Source organism: Eptatretus burgeri, chromosome 11 (genome assembly GCF_056783735.1).
Source record: "Eptatretus burgeri isolate ZD-2024b chromosome 11, Ebu_testis_v1, whole genome shotgun sequence".
Lineage (NCBI taxonomy): Eukaryota > Metazoa > Chordata > Myxini > Myxiniformes > Myxinidae > Eptatretus > Eptatretus burgeri.
The window spans coordinates 46,661,445-46,681,323 of NC_140971.1; the positions used below are offsets into that span (position 1 = coordinate 46,661,445).

The following is a 19,879-nucleotide window of genomic DNA, read 5'->3' on the forward strand; positions in this document are numbered from 1 at the left end:
AGATAAAAGTGAATGGGCTGATAAAGCAGTTATCTTTCTTTCGAGTATAAAACTTAATAATTATGTCATGAAAATCAAAAAATAAAATAAAATTATATAATAAACTGCAAAATGACCAAAGTCTAAGGCCCCTGCACATCACTCAGATTCACAACACAAACAACCACAAATCCAAGTTATGACATCATAGCCTTTGCTCAGATTAGTCACACAACTACAACAATAACTCCCCCCAACCAACAAGCACACCCACCTGTACTCGGCCCCCCAGCCCTTGACAAAGCTCATTCGAATGGTGCACATGCGAGTCAGCTGGTACACGGCCTCAAAGCCTTGGTGCACGGACTGTGCGAGCAGTGCTGCAAATTCTTGGTTGTTGAATATTTTGAGGTTGCAACCTGCCAAAAAATGCACAATTGCACACTTAGCTCAACGTGCATTTCATCAACCATCGGTATTGGATGCAAGTACTGCCACAGACTTTGCAAACAGCACATGCTGCGACAATTTTTTTTTTTTTAACCTTTGGACCTACCTCAAAAGCATGTGCACCTGTTTGTTAAACAGCAGTAAAAGGAAATGCAAAAGCACGAAGAAATTGAAGAGACATTCCTACCAGGTAGCACAAAACAAGATGATCATGAATAGTTTCAAGATCAGTGGTTTTTGTTTCCACAATTGAAAATATTTATTTATTTGCACCTTGCGAGTACACAAACCTGTCAGGGCCATACCTGGAGGGATCTTGCACACTGTGGCAGGGTGCCAGCCGTAGCGCTGGTTACAGTTGGGACTCTGTACAAAGATGGCACTCTCACTGAGGCACTCTGCGAACACCTCACCCCCGATGTAATACAGCCTCACACCTCGACCTGAGGGAAATTAGTAACAGATGGTGTCATGAAGGTCAAAAGGTATGCCGTCTTACCGATATTGGAGGGGGTAAAATGAGTGGAAAATTCGGAAGGAAAGCGGAATGGGTAGTCGGTAAAACAACAGAGGAGCACGAGTGGAAAGGTTAAATAAGTTGGTGTTTCAGTTTGAATAAAGATGGGTGTGGGGAAGGTGGTGGGTCAATATGAAACTGCAGTGTCGAGTCAGAAATAAAATTGAAACTAGAACGGCACTTAGTAGAGTGCACACCTCTGCCAGACTGAACAGTCTGTATTTTGTATCCCACTGATGGGTAGGATCTGCATCAGGATGACAAAATGAGACAAGGACAAACAAACAAACAGTGATGAAAACAGAACCTCCATCCACCTTCGGTGTCGGAGATAATCCTTAATACAATTCACGGAGCAGTGTTTGTCACGCTACTCCTTCAGTTCTGGGCCGATATCATCCAGATTTGGTGCATATGATCAGCATGACCCCAATTGGTGCATAGGGGTGTTTTATTTTTGCCAGTTCTCTTAGGGCTGGGGTGGGGGTTGTGAGAGGGAGTTTCGGGGGGGGGGGGAAATTACACAAATTGTCGATGTAAATGTGCATCATAAAGCGGAGCTTCAGGTGGGCAAGGGTATTACAAGTCTCCACCATTTACAACGAAGTATTCCTCTCCCCACTTTCAAGGACAGTGAGGTGTTTTGAATTATAGGCAGTAGGTATGTTTTTGCTATATGCACATAACCCGTTATTTTATCTTTTTTTTATAGTTTGTTTTCAAGAGGCAGCTTATCCTTGAGGCAGCAGTCAATTGCCAATGCACCACCCAAATAAAGGTATGTGTCAGAACATGTTGCATGCTTGGAACAAGATTGCCTGAAGGGTGGATACTCTGCTAGTTACATAAATCCACAAACTTTCACCTCTTCAAACACGTACCAATGACAAGCATTAGAATACATGTAAAGAAAAAAAAATGCTTCGAGACAAAACAGACTCCATGGGACCGACTCGATCTGTGAACTTTCCAACCCAGATTTCCCCAGTGGAAAATCCTCCCTTCTGGACTTGGTGATGACTAACTTTCCCACAAATGTCTCCTGCTCTTCCTCTACTCCAATTGGTTCATCTGATCATATGCTTGTGAAAGTCGACATATCTCTGGCTATTCTCAGAGAGCTGCTTCAATGCTGGTGAGACTGGAATTCCACTCAAGCAGATTGGCAGGACCCGCAAGCAGCCATCTGTCTTCAGGTCTCGTCTCCCATATTTACTGCCCTTGATGTTAACTCAGCTTGGGAATTATTCCACAGAATCCTGCTCTCTCATTCACAGATTCATCCAATCTCATTTTCAATCGTCTTACCCTTCATCCCACCCAGGGTACACAACCCTGTGGTGAGGCAGTTGCTCTGAAACAACTTGCCTTCTCTTCCTCGAAGGCGAATCCAACCGAAGACAATCTCAGTACTTTCCAAAAAGCCCACAAGTGTGTCCACTCTCAAGAGAGCCAGAAAACAACATCTGTGAAATCTCAAAAAATATTTTTCAAACTTTTCTCCTTCCTCTAAAACCTGGGAGCACCTTGTTAAGTCGGTTTCTGGTGTATGCTTCGCCTTCCCTCTCTTCAAATGGTACCACAGCCAACTCCGCTCGTGAGAAGTCTGAATGCCTCAATTCTGTGTTTGCTTCCAAATACTGTGTCCTCAACAACTCGCTCTTCGTATCCATCCTTCCCAGTCATAACCATCTGCTCCTGGACTGTCTTTTGCACCCGAGGAGGTGGATAAGGTTCTTTGAAGCCTCAACTCTGACTCTGCTACGAGACAGGACGGCATCAGCTCACCTATCCTTAAAAACCTGTTGTGTTGCTTTTGCACATCCTCTTTCTGCCCTTTTCAACCAATCATTTGTCCTCGGTCATCTTCCATCTGCTTGAAAATCCGTCATCACTGAATTACATCAAAGGATGCAAAAACAGATCCCCTTAACGACAGACCGATCAATCATCAGCAGGGTGATGGAATTAATCGTCACAGTTGATATGAAATTCTTCTTTTCTCCGTCACCTCAGATCACAAACCTTGTCACTTGACCTTGGGCATGCTGCTTCTACTTACCCAACAATGGATTACCCTCAATTAACTACCCTCAAATGTCAGACATGAGATCAGAGCAGTCTCGCTGGACATGCCTCATGCTTTTGATACATTCTGGCATCCCACCTTGCTCTCCAAACCCTCTGCTTATGGCATTCAAGGCCAACTCTACACATGGCTTACGGACTTCATCCACTCTCGTAGCCAACATGTGGCACTCAATGGAACCTTTCATCTCCTCTCCCTGTCAAGGCTGGATTCCCCGCAAGGCAGTGCTTTGGGCCTAGTACTATTTCTGATCTTCATAAATGATCTCTGACTCTGTGGAAAATCCCCTTCATCGATCACTTCGCCATCAGACAGGTCGGTGGTCTCTGTCTTACCGCCTTCTTTCTGTGCTTTGTCCCATCCCCCCCCACCCCCCGAGGTTTCTGCAGGGCACACAGTCCACCATCAATCCCCTGCTGGTGAAACTACCTAAATCCAGGATCATTGTTCACATCACAAATGGGAAAGAAAAGAGGAACGAATGAGTGGAGGTGAACTTCCACATCCTCTTTAATCTCATTCTTCCCTCTAAAAAAAATCTCAGATCACCCCCAATACAAAACCATGATCTTTTCTACCCTCATTAAGCCCCCCTCCCACCCCCAATACCTCCTCTCTATAAACTTCGCGTTATTCCTCCTGAGACTTTGCTGCTGTATCCATCTTGTCCATCCTCTAAAGTCTAAACACTCATCATTTGTCCAAGTCTGGCCTTCACGTCTCCCTCTCCCTCTCCCTCTCCCTCTCCCTCTCCCTCTCTCTCCCTGTCTCCGTGTCTCCGTGTCTCTCTCATCCCGTTTGTTCTGTTGCGTCCTGATCCATTCAGTGTACTGAAGCCTCGACTATTTATACAACTCCCCCCCACCCCCTCCCCCCCAAAAAAACAACAGCATACAAACAAAGATAAAATCAGATAGAGTAGATTTTTAGATTTTTCTCATCTGACAGTCTGATGAAATAAATACAAACATTGCTGCATTACAAAAAAAAACAAAACAAATAAGAAGCAGTAATGGTGCTACAAATGAAAATGCACCTTCCCCCACTCGAAACCACACATATACCAATGTGACGCCGCGTCATCTCGACGACTTGATTGCGATTGACATTGGAAAGCAACCCCAGGCAGAAACGCTCAGAGTTTGAAGGGTCTGTGAAGCCGTCGACGGTGAGCGAGGGCTGCGAAGCATGGAATGTCTCCCCAACACGTTGGTTTAGCTCATAGTAACCGATAGAACACCAGAAGGCCGGCTCGCAGTACATCACGGGCTGCAGGTCACCTGTTCGGCAACCAGCATCATTCACGTTAGCTACGCCAGTCAAATAAAACTCCTTTCTCAAGAAACCAAGGGGATGATCGTGTGAGCGTTTCAAAGATTAAATTTTTTGGGTTAACAGACAATATTTTTCAATAAACCAAGGCACATCATTTAGGAAATTTCATTACAATAACGAATACGACGACTTTACGGATGGGTTAATTCCCACAGAATTATGAATGGGATCACTTGTAATATTGTTACGAATCTGGAAGCCATGAGCACTCAACATACAGGTCCTATAGAACAGTTATATCGGTAAGTATGCGTTTTTAGTTAGGGTCCCAATCCCTCGTTTAATGGGTGAATAAATTTACATGCGCTGCGAGTTATTTTAATAGGATTTTTACACTCGCAACAACTAAGGCTACTACATCTCCAACTACAACAATGCCATCTTCGCTCTCACAGCGACAACCCTCTGCTCCTGGCATTCTCCGCACGCTCGCTGGAATGCGGGCGTGTTCGGAATTCATTCGGGGATAGAATTCCATTCCCAAATATGGTCATGAACCAGTTCGCTTGGCTGCATGCCAAATAAGGGAATGCGCAGTGTCCCATCCACTGAGAACGGGCCATGATGAGCGGACTGAATTCCATTCCCAAATATGGTCATGAACCGGTTCGCTTGGCTGCGTGCCAAATAAGGGAATGTGCAGTGTCCCATCCACTGAGAACGGGCCATGATGAGCAGACTGAATTCCATTCCCAAATATGGTCATGAACCGGTTCGCTTGGCCGTGCGCCCGAGAGCGGGCCACGCCTGAGCGAACCGCGCCCGAAAGCAATAAAAAGGAACGGAGAGGAAAGAATCGGGTGAATCTGCTCGAACGAGAGAGGAAGAATTCGCGCCCGTTCTAAACGCATCTCTCGAAGCTGAGCGAAAGGCATCTCGTCACTGGCGTGCTCCGGTTCTCGGCTCATCTTGTGGCTGGTGCGGTCTGAGTCTGGCTGCCTTGGTTCCTTCTTGGCCGACTGGTGCTCGGGGAAGGTGCTGACGTCGAGCCGTGCGGCACGGCGGGGTAGCCTGCGACTTTCTCATCCCTCAGCTCAACTTCCCTCCGAGCTGAAGGGATAATAAAGACCATTTTGGGTCCGTTTATTTTGGGTGTGCGTCTGCGTGGGCCCATCTTTAAGTAGGAATTGTTTAAGTGCTTGTGTATAAATTTGCATTCTCCATTAGTCGTGATAACTCTGCCCTGACGTGCTTCCCTCGTTTCTGATTACTGTGAATAAATTCCCCATTTGTTAAATGTATCCACTTGTTTCTGTGTTTCTTCCATTAGCTTTGCATGACACGTGTTGGTGAATTACAAAGGCTGTTGCCACTGTAAATGTGCATTTGGACCGATGTGACTTCGGCAACCATCCGCTCGGGTTGCGCACAGGTCGGGCAAGCTAATGGTTCGACTCGTACGGGTGCCGTCGAGGGTGTGAATACTCGGTAACTCGCCACATGGATCTCTAGGTATTTTGAAGATTGGCAAATAACCCTGTACCACGTGGTGGAATTATTGACAATTCACGGTCCGGTAATGGACCCGTACCCTCGGAGTTTTCAGAAAGGTACGATCTAGATTCCGGGTGTTCGGTAGAGTCGACCCTACCGCCCCACCTAGCGGTCGTGCTCGCAGCCGATGCCCGGCTCCGCAATATACCCTCTCCCCTTCCCACTGAAAGCAATGCTACACAATATATTTAGAGAAATGGTGGCCTCTCCCACCCCAAACCCATGGGACTGAATTTATTTTACAACCTAAAACCTTCCTGTGCACAGCGAACAGTTTTACACTTCTTCCATCCAGCCATTTAAGAGTACGCACACACACACGGGCGGGGTCAGGTGATCAAAATGCATATTATGACCGATTGAAGGCTGGCGTCAGGAAGGGCATCCGGCCATAAAACATTGCCTCAAGAAAAAGCCAAACCCCTGCACAGCAGGGAAAAATGGCTGTAAAAACGGTCATATATATATATATATATATATATATATATATATATATATATATATATATATATATATATATATATATATATATATATATATATATATATATATATATATACCGATTGAAGGCAACTTCCTCAAATGACAAAATGAGCAGTCTCTTATTGTACAAGCGATTATTTTACAAATTTCCATCATGGCGTAGCCTGTTGAACAAATGCTCCGTTAAAGGTTTGAACCACACGCTTTATGGTGAGCTCCTGCAACATTTATTTTTCAATAATGTCGTCTATTTTCAACAAACTTATTCAGAATTCCTTGAATAACGTCAAGGAATTTCAAATATATATATATATATATATATATATATATATATATATATATATATATATATATATATATATATATATATATATATATATATATATATATACATACACACACACACACACACACACACACACACACACACACACACACACACACACACACACACACACACACACACACACACACACACACACACACACACACACACACACACACACACACACACACACACACACACACACAAGCCGGTAGGCGACGAGGGATTCGCTAGGATCGAAGCGCTGGATACGATGCTTTTCATTCTGACCAATCCACTGACGAAGATTCATTGTCAAGACGTATTGGTTCACATACAATTGTTCCTCTACTTTGCAAGATTTTTCCTATTGCGTATTTTGCCAACTGGCACTCATAAAAAATGACGGTAAATAGACACCCTATTTTGAAGGACTACCATTTGAAAAATAATCGGTTTGCTGGTTTGTGCTGTGGAACCTCGCATTGCAGGCAGACACACACACACACACACACACACACACACACACACACACACACACACACACACACACACACACACACACACACACACACACACACACACACACACACAACCTGAGAAACTTCTCTCAATGCTCTTGTTTGACCACACCTCCTGAGCCACACAATATTTTTCATAAGCCACGCCAACTTCCCTATGCCACTCCCACTTCCCAAAGCCACTCCCACTTCTCGACGCCACTCCCACTTCTCGACGCCACTCCCACTTCTCGACGCCACTCCCACTTCCCATCAACCACGTCCACTTTCCCAAAGTTCCGCCCACTTTCCTAAGCCCCTCATAAAAATGACGGTAAATAGACACCCGATTTTTTAAGGACAACCATTTGAAAAATAAAACCTCAATCAAAAATCGGCTCGAGTAAAATTTTCTAAATATCTCGAAGTGTTTAATTCCGAAGTCTCGTTTCTCTACATTCAAAACTGAAGGACAAGTATTGAAAATACTGTACGCGGTTTTTTCGGCCGCTGCACAGCAACGGGTGGTTGCTAGGCAACGAAATTCAAACGTGCACATTCCCAGCACATATTGCACATGTTGGCAAAGTTTCATCGAAATCGGTTTGCTGGTTCGTGCTGTGGAGCTTCGGGTTGCGCGCGCACGCACACGCACGCACGCACGCACGCACGCGCGCGCGCACGCACACACGCACACACACACACACACACACACACACACACACACACACACACACACACACACACACACACACACACACACACACACACACACACACACACACACACACACACACACAATAAGGGATATCTAGCATATATAGCGAATCCAATAATTTGCACTTTGTGTACTCTTTTTTTTGACATTGAGCATAAATGGTGAAGATGCCGATGAAAAAAGGTGGCATTGCCACTACGACTACTACTACTACTACTACTACCACATTTTTCTTTGGTCAGCTTGAACCGGCTGGCGCACATTTGACTGGAACCGTTACAGCAGAAATTTGGAATTTGTTCATGGTGCTGGAGATGACTCGTCCACAATTGATATTTCATTTCCACCAGCTAGTGCAAGCAGACAGGCCATGCAGCTTAACGTCCATCCGAGGAACAGTGTATTTTGTGATGCAACACCTTATCTGGGAAATACCAATCAGGCAGTTTATAGGTGTGTCAGGAACCAAACCTTGACTAGACCACTCAAAGGTAAGTTTGCGACCAACATACCATCCTGTCCGACAGGGTCTTTGTTTTTTTTTTTTTCCAAGCAGAGAGTGAACACCCCCCCCCTAAGAAATCTGAAAGTGCATCAATAAGCATGGAAGGCAGACCTTAACCCTTGGGGACAAGACTAACCACCCATCAACTCAAATGTGTAGGGGAAATGTTACAGCCAAAAGCCATGATAATAACCTCATTTGGGCCTGTGGTCAGGCTTACCAAGCAGAGTGATTACATGCCCTGCGTCTGGACAGACATGTCCCTATTTGTAGCAGACCAAATTACATTATGTAGGGCGATCAAAGATGGCCTGGCTTCGCAGAATCACATCAAAGGATACAAATTAGACAGGATCAAGGTACACCATGCTGTTGACCCTTTTATCCTTGTTACCCATATATAACCCAACACCGTGTGGTGAGCTTCGATGCAGGCTGTGGCTTTTAATATACAATTTCAGCATCAATTAAAATGCACATAAATCACGTACAGGGCAGACATTAGTCGATTTAAGTGTACTATACTTCAATGCAAATTACCAAGACATTAGCAGACAATGAACAAATAACATAGTACATGGAGTTTGAACCTGGGTGCCAAACATCATGAGCCATCAGTTGCAATGGGAACACAAAAGCAGCAAACAGCAATATAAAGTGGCACAGGGTAAGGTGAGGAAGGGATGTAATTTTTCAGGCAGAGGGTGTAGCTTGCATGAGGACTTGCCTGAATTGCCATTTGTTTGTGCTAGAGGTTCCGGAGAAATGGCATCTGAAGAAGGACCTGGTAAAAATCCGATAGTTTAGCCAGGCAAAGCAGTGGACTTCAAAGTTGCGCTGATATATATATATATATATATATATATATATATATATATATATATATATATATATATATATATATATATATATATATATATATATATTAATAAATAAATAAATAAACAAGCCGGTAGGCGGACATGGGTGGTCGACTACCAAATAGAACCTGACATGATGAATTGATGGGGAATGACCTGAGGATTAAGCACAAGAAAATTCATGATTCTAGCTTCAAGGGTTAATGCTGCAGATTGTTTTTTCGTTAAAATACCCCCACATTTAGAGGTTTTTCGGCCGTTGCGAGGCAACGGAGGGGTCCATAGCAATGGTTCTTTCTCACACATAACTTGGAAATACCATGAACCTACCATACCAGTTTCATGTATATCTGACTCATAGTCTCTGACATATAATGAACTTCATTTTTTTTTTGTTTTCGACCAGGGTTCATTCAAAGTCTATCTTCTCCGACAATTTTCATAGGATCCGGCTGGAAATTTTTGACAATATGGCTGAATGTACTGCCCACAGTCGCACGTGGCCCGATTTTTGAAAAAATATATTTTTTTAAAAAATTAAGCCCCGTTGCTAGGCAACGGTGGTGTCCATAGCAACGGTTCTCATTTGCACACAACTTGGTCATGGTATGAACCTACGCACCAAGTTTCATCGAAATCGCCATTGTATTAATGGAGCACCGGACCGAACAGACAGAGACAGACAAACATAGACGGAAAAACTGATAATAAGGGTAGAACAAATTTCAAAATAAAAAAAAAAAAAAAATAAATAAATTTTTCGACTGGATCGACTACCCATGAAAATACTGATAATAAGGGTAGAAAAAAAAATCTCAAATTTTTTTTTTTCGACTAGATCGACTCCCCAAAAACTCAGGATATGCATTTAGCAAATGAGGATCTTAAACAATACACAGGAGGTGTTGGAACGAGAATAAATCAAGCTTTTTGAATTTTACATTTTAAGGATGGTAAAAAGGGCAATGAAGTGCAAAGAAACTGACGTACTCGAGTCCATGCTCCGAGGCATCTGTATGTCACTACCTTCTCCATCTTCACTCAGATATCCAGGAGGTGGTGTCTCTGTTGGATAGGAAGAAAACTTCAGGTGGGAAGGTAGTGGTAGCAAGGCAAATAATAGAAGCCAACGATAACAAAGCAACATTGGCATGGCAAAAGAGGATGTTGATGGTTTTGTTTCCAAGAAGCGGGCATCTGTTGCCTCATTGCACAAGAGGTTGCAGATTTCTCTTGGTTAGTGGCATGTGGTCAGAGCATCCTGAAGGAGAGGACTTATGGGGAGGAAGGAGGAATGGAAGGGCGAATCCAAAATAGCTGCGACTCGCATTTCATGCAAACCAGGAAACACAAAAATAATGCCCTCCCAACGTGCCTTGGAGCAAGGGAAAGCACAGAAGGTCAAATGCCCGAAACAAAAATCCTTCGTTCATTCCTACAGCGGTCCACTATGGGTAAACAAAACCTGACCGAGAGTATAAAATCAAATGCACTGTGTGGCCTTGGAGGCCAAAAGGACAAACGACTGAAGTTGATAGATAAACCAAGAAAAGTGCAGTCAAGGTGCTACGTTAGAATAGTTAAGAGTACGGCCGCACCAAGGCACCCAGTGAATGCACACCGCTATTAATGCTATACAGCCGAGCTGTTAGGAGGATTTAAAGGCTACAGGAGGAATAGTCCAGAAAAAAATATTTAAAGTTCCATCAAGTGGTGCAGACGAGCACAACAAAGTGCAGCTCGGCACAAAAGTACCTGGTATGTATGCACTCGGCATGCCTGTGGGGAAGTTTGTGTTCTCTGGCACAGACATGTAGTCATCCAGCAGAGGCAGTTCAGCAATGTCCATATGTCGAGGGACAAGCACGGGTGGAAGCACTGCGGTAAACACGATGGACAACGGTAAGGGTACAAGGTCCATCGTCATGCACCGACAAGTCTTCAAATCAGATGCGCTTCGCTTTCTCCACGGAATGAATTGCATTGTGCAACTGATTATTACCTGTGGTTGACACCACATGGAGTTTGCAGTTTGGTTCGAAGCAAAGACAACGAATAACTTGTGACAACTGTCACTCTTTCAACCAGGACAACCACACAAAATAAATAAATGAATAAATAAATAAATAAATAAATAAAGGAAGAGATGAAAGAAGAAAAAAACAAGAATGAAAATGAATAAAGATAAACGTGAAAGAATTGTGAAAAGCTCAAAGATGTCGGGAAGAACCCGGACAGATAGATTTTAGCAGTTGCTCCCCAGGCTCAAACGCAGAAACGTGTATAAGCTACCAGCGGTCTGCCTCTCGTGTTGTCTGACAAGACCAAATATGATTACAGCACTGTATGTCCCAAAAATAATTTTCAGGTGCGTCGTAAACATACCACTGTGTCAAATTCGATTGCTATTGCATTTTATGGCACAAAAACATTACGGTATGGTCTAGCAAAGCTAAATATATGGTTGCAGTTTTTCTCAAAAATTTTTTTTTTCTTTCCATGTGTACATTGCGTTCCAGAAGAAAGTATCACTTCATGGAAATATCAGCACTTTAAAATGCCCACTGAAGGTGGGCTGAGATGGACACTCCCACCTGGAGGGGTCTCCAGGTAGGAATGCCGATGCTAGTTTGTATGGTAGTACTGTACAGTATTTTAAATGACTTTGTGTAAAGTCTATGCACTCGTGAACCACTGGACAGAATGAGTTGAAAACTCATAGTTGTACTCGCCAGGTGCACAGGAGGATTTTAGGGATTAAAAACTAAATAAATAAAATCGTCGTCCCAGAGATTTAGAGTAGTGTGGGGAGGTGAGGGGGGAGGTGGACGAGCTGGACCCCAATTCTCTCTACATAGCCACTTGGTGAAAACTGGTACAAGTGACAAGAAAGCATTTCAAAATGCATAGCCTGTCCACGTTCGCTGCGTACTCAAAATCAACGCGATGAAACACGACCGCACAATTAATTTTTGAGGAAAATTTATTAATTAGTGTGCTTCATATTCTCAGCATGAAGGTTTATTGAAAATTTGTTGACAACAGTTCAAATGGGAAGCTTCCAGAAAGCATCTGAGATTTAAAACTAGAAGGGCACTCGGTAGAGTGCATACCTCCACCACGTAATGCCTAATCCACGAGAACATATCGGGCCCAATACATTTTTTGAAATATCATGCTATAAAGTACTATATCGTTTTTGGCCCCATCTCTCAATGGTGAAGAATCACTGAAAAAAATTAAATAATTCCCGTATCCAGATCCGGATTGGAATCTTCACCAAAATTGAATCATTAGTCCTTGCCACACACCCAACCTGTCCACCAAGTTTCGTCCGAATCCATCCACAACTTCGAGATATCGTGCTATACATCGGTTTAGCACCATCTCTCAATGGTGTAGAATCATTTTATTCCTGTTCACATTTTGACCCGATTATTAATTGGTCTTCTCCATGCTCTCACAGCAAATGTGTGCTGTAAAATTGATGACAAAAGCAAAATGCTATCTCGCTTTGAGGGGTGCACGGACTAATCGAAAACACCATATACATCATAAAAGTGCGGGGGGAGGGGGGGTAGGAAGGAACCGCTCAGGAAGGCAAATTACGAAGGAACCGCTCACGAATGCATGGATGGCACCACAATATAATAAGGCCATCAATTATAATATCATATTAAAAAGTACACCAATGTTTGTGTTCTTCTATTTCTTTAACACAAAATTTGGAATCGTACAAGAGAAAGGAACACCATGACAGGGGTGAAAATTAACATTTCTATCCACCGGCCAGCAGGGCCGGTGACTAGAAAAAGTTACCGGCCCAGCAGAATTTCTACCGGCCCGATAAAATAAAGACAAAAGTCACAAATTTGATATCAAACACTTTTAATATACTCAAATGAGTGAGTTTGATGAGTGAGGTTGGTTGGATGAGTGAGTTTGATGAGTGAGGTTGGTTGGATGAGTGAGTTTGATGAGAGGTTGGTTGGATGAGTGAGGTTGGTTGGATGAGTGAGTTTGATGAGAGGTTGGTTGGATGAGTGAGGTTGGTTGGATGAGTGAGTTTGATGAGTGAGGTTGGTTGGATGAGTGAGTTTGATGAGTGAGGTTGGTTGGATGAGTGAGTTTGATGAGTGAGGTTGGTTGGATGAGTGAGTTTGATGAGTGAGGTTGGTTGGATGAGTGAGTTTGATGAGTGAGGTTGGTTGGATGAGTGAGTTTGATGGATGAGTTTAATGAGTGAGGTTGGTTGGATGAGTGAGTTTAATGGAGGAGGTTTGCAGAATGAGTGAGTTTGATGGAGGAGGTTAGGTGGATGAGTGAGTTTGATGAGTGGGGTGGGGGTGGGGGGATGATGCAGGGAGGAGGAGGTTGTGGGTGATGGGGGCCTTTTTGTGTGGGTGATGGGGGGGGCCTTTTTTGTGTGGGTGATGGAGGCAGGGGGGTTGCGAGTAGTGCTGGGGGGGGGGGATTTTTGTGGTTGTGGCTGATGGACGATGTGGGGGGGGGGTTGTGGGTGATGGACAATGGTGGGTTACTACTCGTCCACCCAACATCACATATAAACTCACTAATCAACCTAACCTCACCCATCAAACTCACTCGTTCACCAATCCTCACCCAAACTCACTCATTCATCTAACTCACTCATTAACCCAAAAGCCTCATCAAACTCACTCATTCACCTAACCTCAGCCATGAAACTCACCCATTCACCCAAATTCACTCATTCAACCAACCTGGGCATAGTGTTGGACACCGATAACCAAAAAGTTAACTTCGATAACGATAATCCGATAACCCCAATTTTTAAGTCCGATAACAATAATCCAGTAATTATAATACAAAGTTATTGGAAGTTAACGATAATCTGATAACGATAACTACTTTTTAACAAGGATTAAAAAAAAAACAAGGAAAAACATTCAAAACCCATAGAAAAGGCTTATTTATGCAAAACCCAAGAATAAAATAAGCATTTTGCGTCTTTTTAGAGTCTATGAGTCGTCACACACACACACACGCACACGCACACGCACACGCACACGCACACGCACACGCACACGCACACGCACACGCGCACGCACACACACACACACACACACACACACACACACACACACACACACACACACACCACGGTTAACCGGACGGAGTCTACCATGCACTGGGAGGTTAACGGGACGGGTCAAGGACACAATGTGAATCCAACAAACAAATTAATGTCCATTTCTTACCGAAAGAGCCACGGGAATAGGTCCGCGGAACGCTGCGCACACAACCAGGAAGGCACCGTTAATTCAAGCATGAGAGGCACGACCTTACAAACACACCGAGTACAGTTACAAACATGGCGCGACGGTATCTCCATGCCTCAACACTCATGTCCGATTGTCCGTCGCTCTGCCGAAGGTTAGACCGTCCTTGTGTTTGAATTAACCGATCTGTACGTTTCCCAATCTTGACCGAACCCAGTACCTGCAGAGCCTAGCAGCCGCATGGCTGAGAAAGACGCCATTGCAAGGCTTCTTCTTCTTCCTCCGCCCTCTCTTCTTCTTCCATTTTTCTTCACGCGGCGGCCTGATGCAGCATTATCTTGTGAAACAAGTAATCTATAATCATGTACATTTTTCTCCTCATTGATAATAATTAATTAGTTCGGCGAAATGCGACCCGGAAACGATTAAAATGTTATCGGACAAAAAATTAATGGACATTATCAGACTAAAAAAAAACAAAAAAACAAAAAAACAAAAACAAACAAACAAAAAAAAATCGAGTTATCGGAAGTTAACTGGTCCGATAACGATAAATGGAAGTTAACTTCCGATAATAGTCCAACAAAAAAGTTAACTTCGATAATTATCTGTTATCGGATTATTGCTTTTGTGCCCAACACTGCAACCTGGGCATGAGAAAATGCGCCCGAACCACGCCAAACCGTCAAATCTCGCGCGATCACGCATGATGTGGAACGAGATGAAAACAGACAAAATGGCCGCCGCAGAATTACTGGCGATTTCTACGGATTTTTTGCGGCCAAAAACAGTAGTTATAGTTGAGAAAACTAGTAGAGAAGCTAGTACAAATTGTACAAAATAACAGGAATCACCGGTGATTCGCCAGCCGGGCAGGTAAGGCAGTATTGTGCACCCGCCCTGCACAAAAGTTAGGCGCCATTGGCGACCGTTAATTTGCACCCCTGCATGAAATATTGTGCACAAACAAAATGGGCAACGAATCTCTGCAAGCTCCATTGATTCAGGCCCAATCGGCAAAGTTAACTGAAGAATGAGTGACTGTAAATTTATAAAAGTAAACTTTTCATACCGACATAAGATAATGACCAAAATTTTATATAGATGGAGCCAAATGGAGGCAGTGGAAGGTCATCGTCGTGAAAACGGGTGAAGCTTCACCACGTAACACGACTCGGAGCAAAAACGAAATCAAAACTTCACGAAGACCCACGTTCTCCCCAGCTGAGCACTTGGTTCGTTTCATGGATCCAATGTTCAAGCACCATATACAGCGTTGATTCCTCCGGTGCCTTCTAATGCCCTTGTAATTCATATCGAGATACAATGATGTTCCCCAATGTATTTGTCCTACAGGCGATAACACATTAAAAATACAAGATTGGTCACAGGGACATGCTTTGCTCAGGTGTCGTACTGCAGAAGAAAGGTCCACAAGATAACAGCCAAGATACCATTTTATCGATGGGTTCAAACCCAAAGTTGACAAGAGCACGTTAACCACCGTGGGATGTGCGGTGTGCCGTTAACATTTCGGGTGTTCGCTCATCATCAGAGCAGTCACTGTTCATCACCAGACTGGGTGGCACATGGTTAGAGCATCCAATCTGAGTATAGGTTGTCGGTGGATCAACTCTGACCCTGGCTGAATAATACCAAGGACTAAATGGTCCACACTGCTTCTTCACTCAAGGCATAAAATTTAAAGGATAGAACACACACAAACTCTGTGGGTTACTATCCAAAGGGGGGGGGGTGCTCGTCTGCATAACCGCATCACCGATTAGTAAACAAAGAGGACTAATGCCCTTTTTACTCCGATGAAGGGCAAACACTCAAAACACCAGCCACACCTCACTTCAGTGTTTGACCTACTCTTATCAGCTTTCAGTTTATCATCGTTTTACTTGTCTGCCGCGGATGCAAAGCGACACTAGCTTTCCTAAAGAGTAGCATTCCGTTGGAAGAATCCCCCTCCTCATACATCAAGATAATTATTGTTACTGATGTACCAACCTGGAGTCTCTACACGCTGGTAGTGATAAGGATTCACACAAACTTCCATTTTCTTGAGATGGAAGGCGTATTGGCAAGCTTCGATGGCACGCAGTTCATGGTGGCTGTGCAGGTCGGGCCAGCGCCACAGCCGACAGTATATGACGTGTGGAAGACCTTTTCGGTGAGACACTTGAAGACGTCCATCCAGCGACCTACAAAAATGGAGGCGAGTATTAAATCCAAAGCAAAGGATGCTGCGACGTGACCACGAGTCTCAAGCACATTTTGCGGCCACAAACAAACACATTGCATCAAGTCAGGTTGTGAGGTACACCAAAGCAAAAGATAATTCTTGGGACGCATTAATATTAAAATAAATAAATAAAATAAAATAAAACCCACACCAACTGAAAGATTTAACTGGTAATAATGGACACAATGTTCTCAATGACAACGACGACGACAACAATCACAAAACCAAATTTGCACCTGAAGTGACACGCAAGTCATCAAAATGCCCCTCAAGCAACCTAGTTTGTAAAAGTAGAGTTTAAAAGGCTTAAGATGAGACATGAAGAATTTCACAATCCACCAAGAAAATCAAAACAAACTTTGCAGCAGTTTAAATAAATCAATGAATAAATAAATAAATAAATAAAAGACCACAGAACCACCTTATTCAAGCAGGTAACATTGCACGACCAAGATATCCGAGTGCCTCAACTGACAATTTCATAATCGGCGGAGAAATCTGCAAACAACTGTGGGAACACGTGGGCACGGCGTGCATACGTCAAAGCTGTGGTTTAAGGAATCAGGTCGAGATAAGGTGCAGAAAGTTTTGTGACACAGGCCAAATGGCCTTTTAACAAGTCCCACTTTCCTGTAAAAACACACACAAACTGCAGAAGATGTTAAATTGGTGTAAACCTTAATGTTAAAAACATGGTAGCTGAAAGGTAGTGCACAACAGCGTGCGACTTATCGAGCCCAGGTATGATTCCCATCGAGATAAGATCCTACGATGGTCCGGTGATCTGAGGGAGGAGGGGGAGAGGGTCCATTATGGAGTGCACCATCCTTCAGAAAGGACGTTAAGCATGTCCGAAATCACGTAGCCGGTCGACTTGAAGCATACGACGGTAGCTTGTGAAGAGCAAGCCATCGTATGATGGTTCGTTTCCGCTTACGGCCATGCCGATTCCACAGCATCTGCATTGCAGAAGCAGTGACTGTGCAAAGAACACACTGAATGGTCCGTCATCACCCTACCCGGGAGTAGTGCAGGCCTGAATTCATAATCGGACCAAAGTATCAGCACGCAATGGCCTACTTATTATATTGATATCAATGCAAACGAGAAGGGTACTCGGTAGAGCGCATACCTCCGCCCCGTAATGCCTGATCCACGAGAACATATCTGGCTATCTCTCAACGGTGAAGAATCACTGAAGAAATTCTAGTAGTTGGATCCGGATCCAGATCTTCACCAAAATTGAATCGGTTCGCCCTTATCACACACCCAATGGGTCCACCAAGTTTCGTCGGAATCAATCCAAAACTTTTTGAGATGTCGTGCTATATATCGTTTTTGGCCACATCTTTCAATGGTGAGGAATCAATGAAAAAAATTCTAGTAGCCGGATCCAGATCCAGATGAGGATCTTATCAATTCGTCATTGTCACACACCCAACCTGACCACAACTTCATGAGATATCCTGTAAACAGACAAACAAACACACACAGACAGAAAGGGGTGAAAACAACCTCCTTCACCTTCGGTGGTGGAGGTAACAAATGAAGGAGAAAAACAATAAAGCCAGGCATTACCATGCCCATGGTGCTTGAAATGTTTCAGATGTGTGCAACAAGCACAGTACATCAAATGTTTTATTTATTTATTTATTTTTTACTGACGATGGAGGCATCACCGACATTGGCCATGCACATATATGGAATGAAGGTATAATTCTATTTAATACGTCTTTTTGGATTTGTCCGCCCCTCAAATCGCCAGCCAATCTCCGCAGCCAAACTGTTACAAGCTACACTTTTAGCAGAGCTCACGGTTAATTTATTTATTTATTCATTCATCCCCCCCCCCCAAGCAAACCCAAAACTGTTCAAACACAAAATGTGAAAAACATTACGGAAAAACGCACAACACCTCCACAACTTCCGTCACTCCTCCGCACACGAGCGTTTCCTTCGAACGCAAGTACACTGGAATAAACAAGAGTTTCGAAGCACCTCCTGTAACAAGGGAATGGAAGGGAATAAGTAAACCTGGTGTTGTCAAGTGAGATGGCAGGCAGATTTATCTCACCCTGAAAGTTGTTCATGAGCCAACTGGTTTTTTTTAATTTAAATTTTTAATTTTAATATTAAATCGACAAGCCAATCGTAATATGATAATTCTCCAAAAAAAAAATAACAATTCTTCTTTCAGGTAGTTTGGATCCTATAACCTCTGGAATGCTAGACGTATTCGGTGACCAACAATATGAATCCATTGATCGACAAGCCACCAATGTACCGATACCACTGAATCTAACAATAACAGCTCTGGGGTAATAAGTGTACGTGCAATAAATTATACTTAAGATTCCAAAGGTCCCATGAGTATTGAGTATCCAAGTTACAAAATTTACTCCCCAAAAAAAAAAAAATAATAATAATAATTTTAAAAAAGGGCCGTCAAGGGCAGTTCAGGAAAATGTTAGCATTTCATGTCAATAAGCTCAGAATGAGTTAATTATGTGACACATTACAGGACTTGTTTATGAAAATAATGATGACGGAGTGAATGGCCAACGCGGAATCTCGGCTAATGCTATTACGAAGCTGGCATGACGAGACAGGCATCACTTGCCTAGACCAGTCGGATGAATTAAACCTCAAGTCACATTCCAGCTCTCAATCAGCACATGTGCAGAAAGTACTCTCTGATGACTCAGAGGTAAGGAAATGAGTTGCCTTTATGAAACAGTACAACTCACCAGAATGTCACTCCTCAAATCGCCAGCCAATCTCCGCAGGCTCACAAAAGACTTGCTTAAACATAAACAAGTGTTAGAAAAGCAAGCTACGCTCGAGTCATCGTCTTAAAACGTCCTTTGGGGAACCTACAAATATTTGTTTTTCAAACTACACTCTCCAACCCATTCATATAAACAAGGATACATGCAAGGAAAAGAGGAGGCCATTCGGTCCATCATGTCTGTGCTTTAACATCACATGAAATCAAACAATCAGTTTATTCAATTTCCATTGGGAGAACAACAGTGGGGTAAGTATCGGGACATCGGCATGGTATTTATTTTTTTGTTTTTTGAAGGATGGGGTTATAAAAATGGCAAAAGGTTGAGGGAATGAACTTTGACAT

At 43.4% G+C, this 19,879-nt stretch overlaps 1 protein-coding gene across 3 annotated transcripts in view; it reads right to left on the reverse strand.

Annotated features, from left to right (window-relative positions):
• Positions 1-19,879, reverse strand: part of LOC147016998 (SMAD family member 3-like) — a 55,494-nt gene that overhangs the window by 2,561 nt on the left and 33,054 nt on the right. The window contains exons 1-8 of one of the 3 annotated variants that reach the window (XM_085846331.1): positions 17,168-17,185; positions 16,512-16,705; positions 10,990-11,112; positions 10,225-10,299; positions 9,102-9,158; positions 4,100-4,315; positions 735-872; positions 254-398 (exon numbers count right to left, since the gene is read on the reverse strand). In XM_085846331.1, the coding sequence (XP_085702457.1) occupies positions 254-398; positions 735-872; positions 4,100-4,315; positions 9,102-9,158; positions 10,225-10,299; positions 10,990-11,112; positions 16,512-16,560 (803 nt within the window). In that variant the 5' untranslated portion in view covers positions 16,561-16,705; positions 17,168-17,185. Of the gene's footprint in view, positions 1-253; positions 399-734; positions 873-4,099; positions 4,316-9,101; positions 9,159-10,224; positions 10,300-10,989; positions 11,113-14,474; positions 14,860-16,511; positions 16,706-17,167; positions 17,186-19,879 lie in introns of those variants that run through there. The other 2 variants (XM_085846330.1, XM_085846332.1) reach the window with 2 other exon arrangements.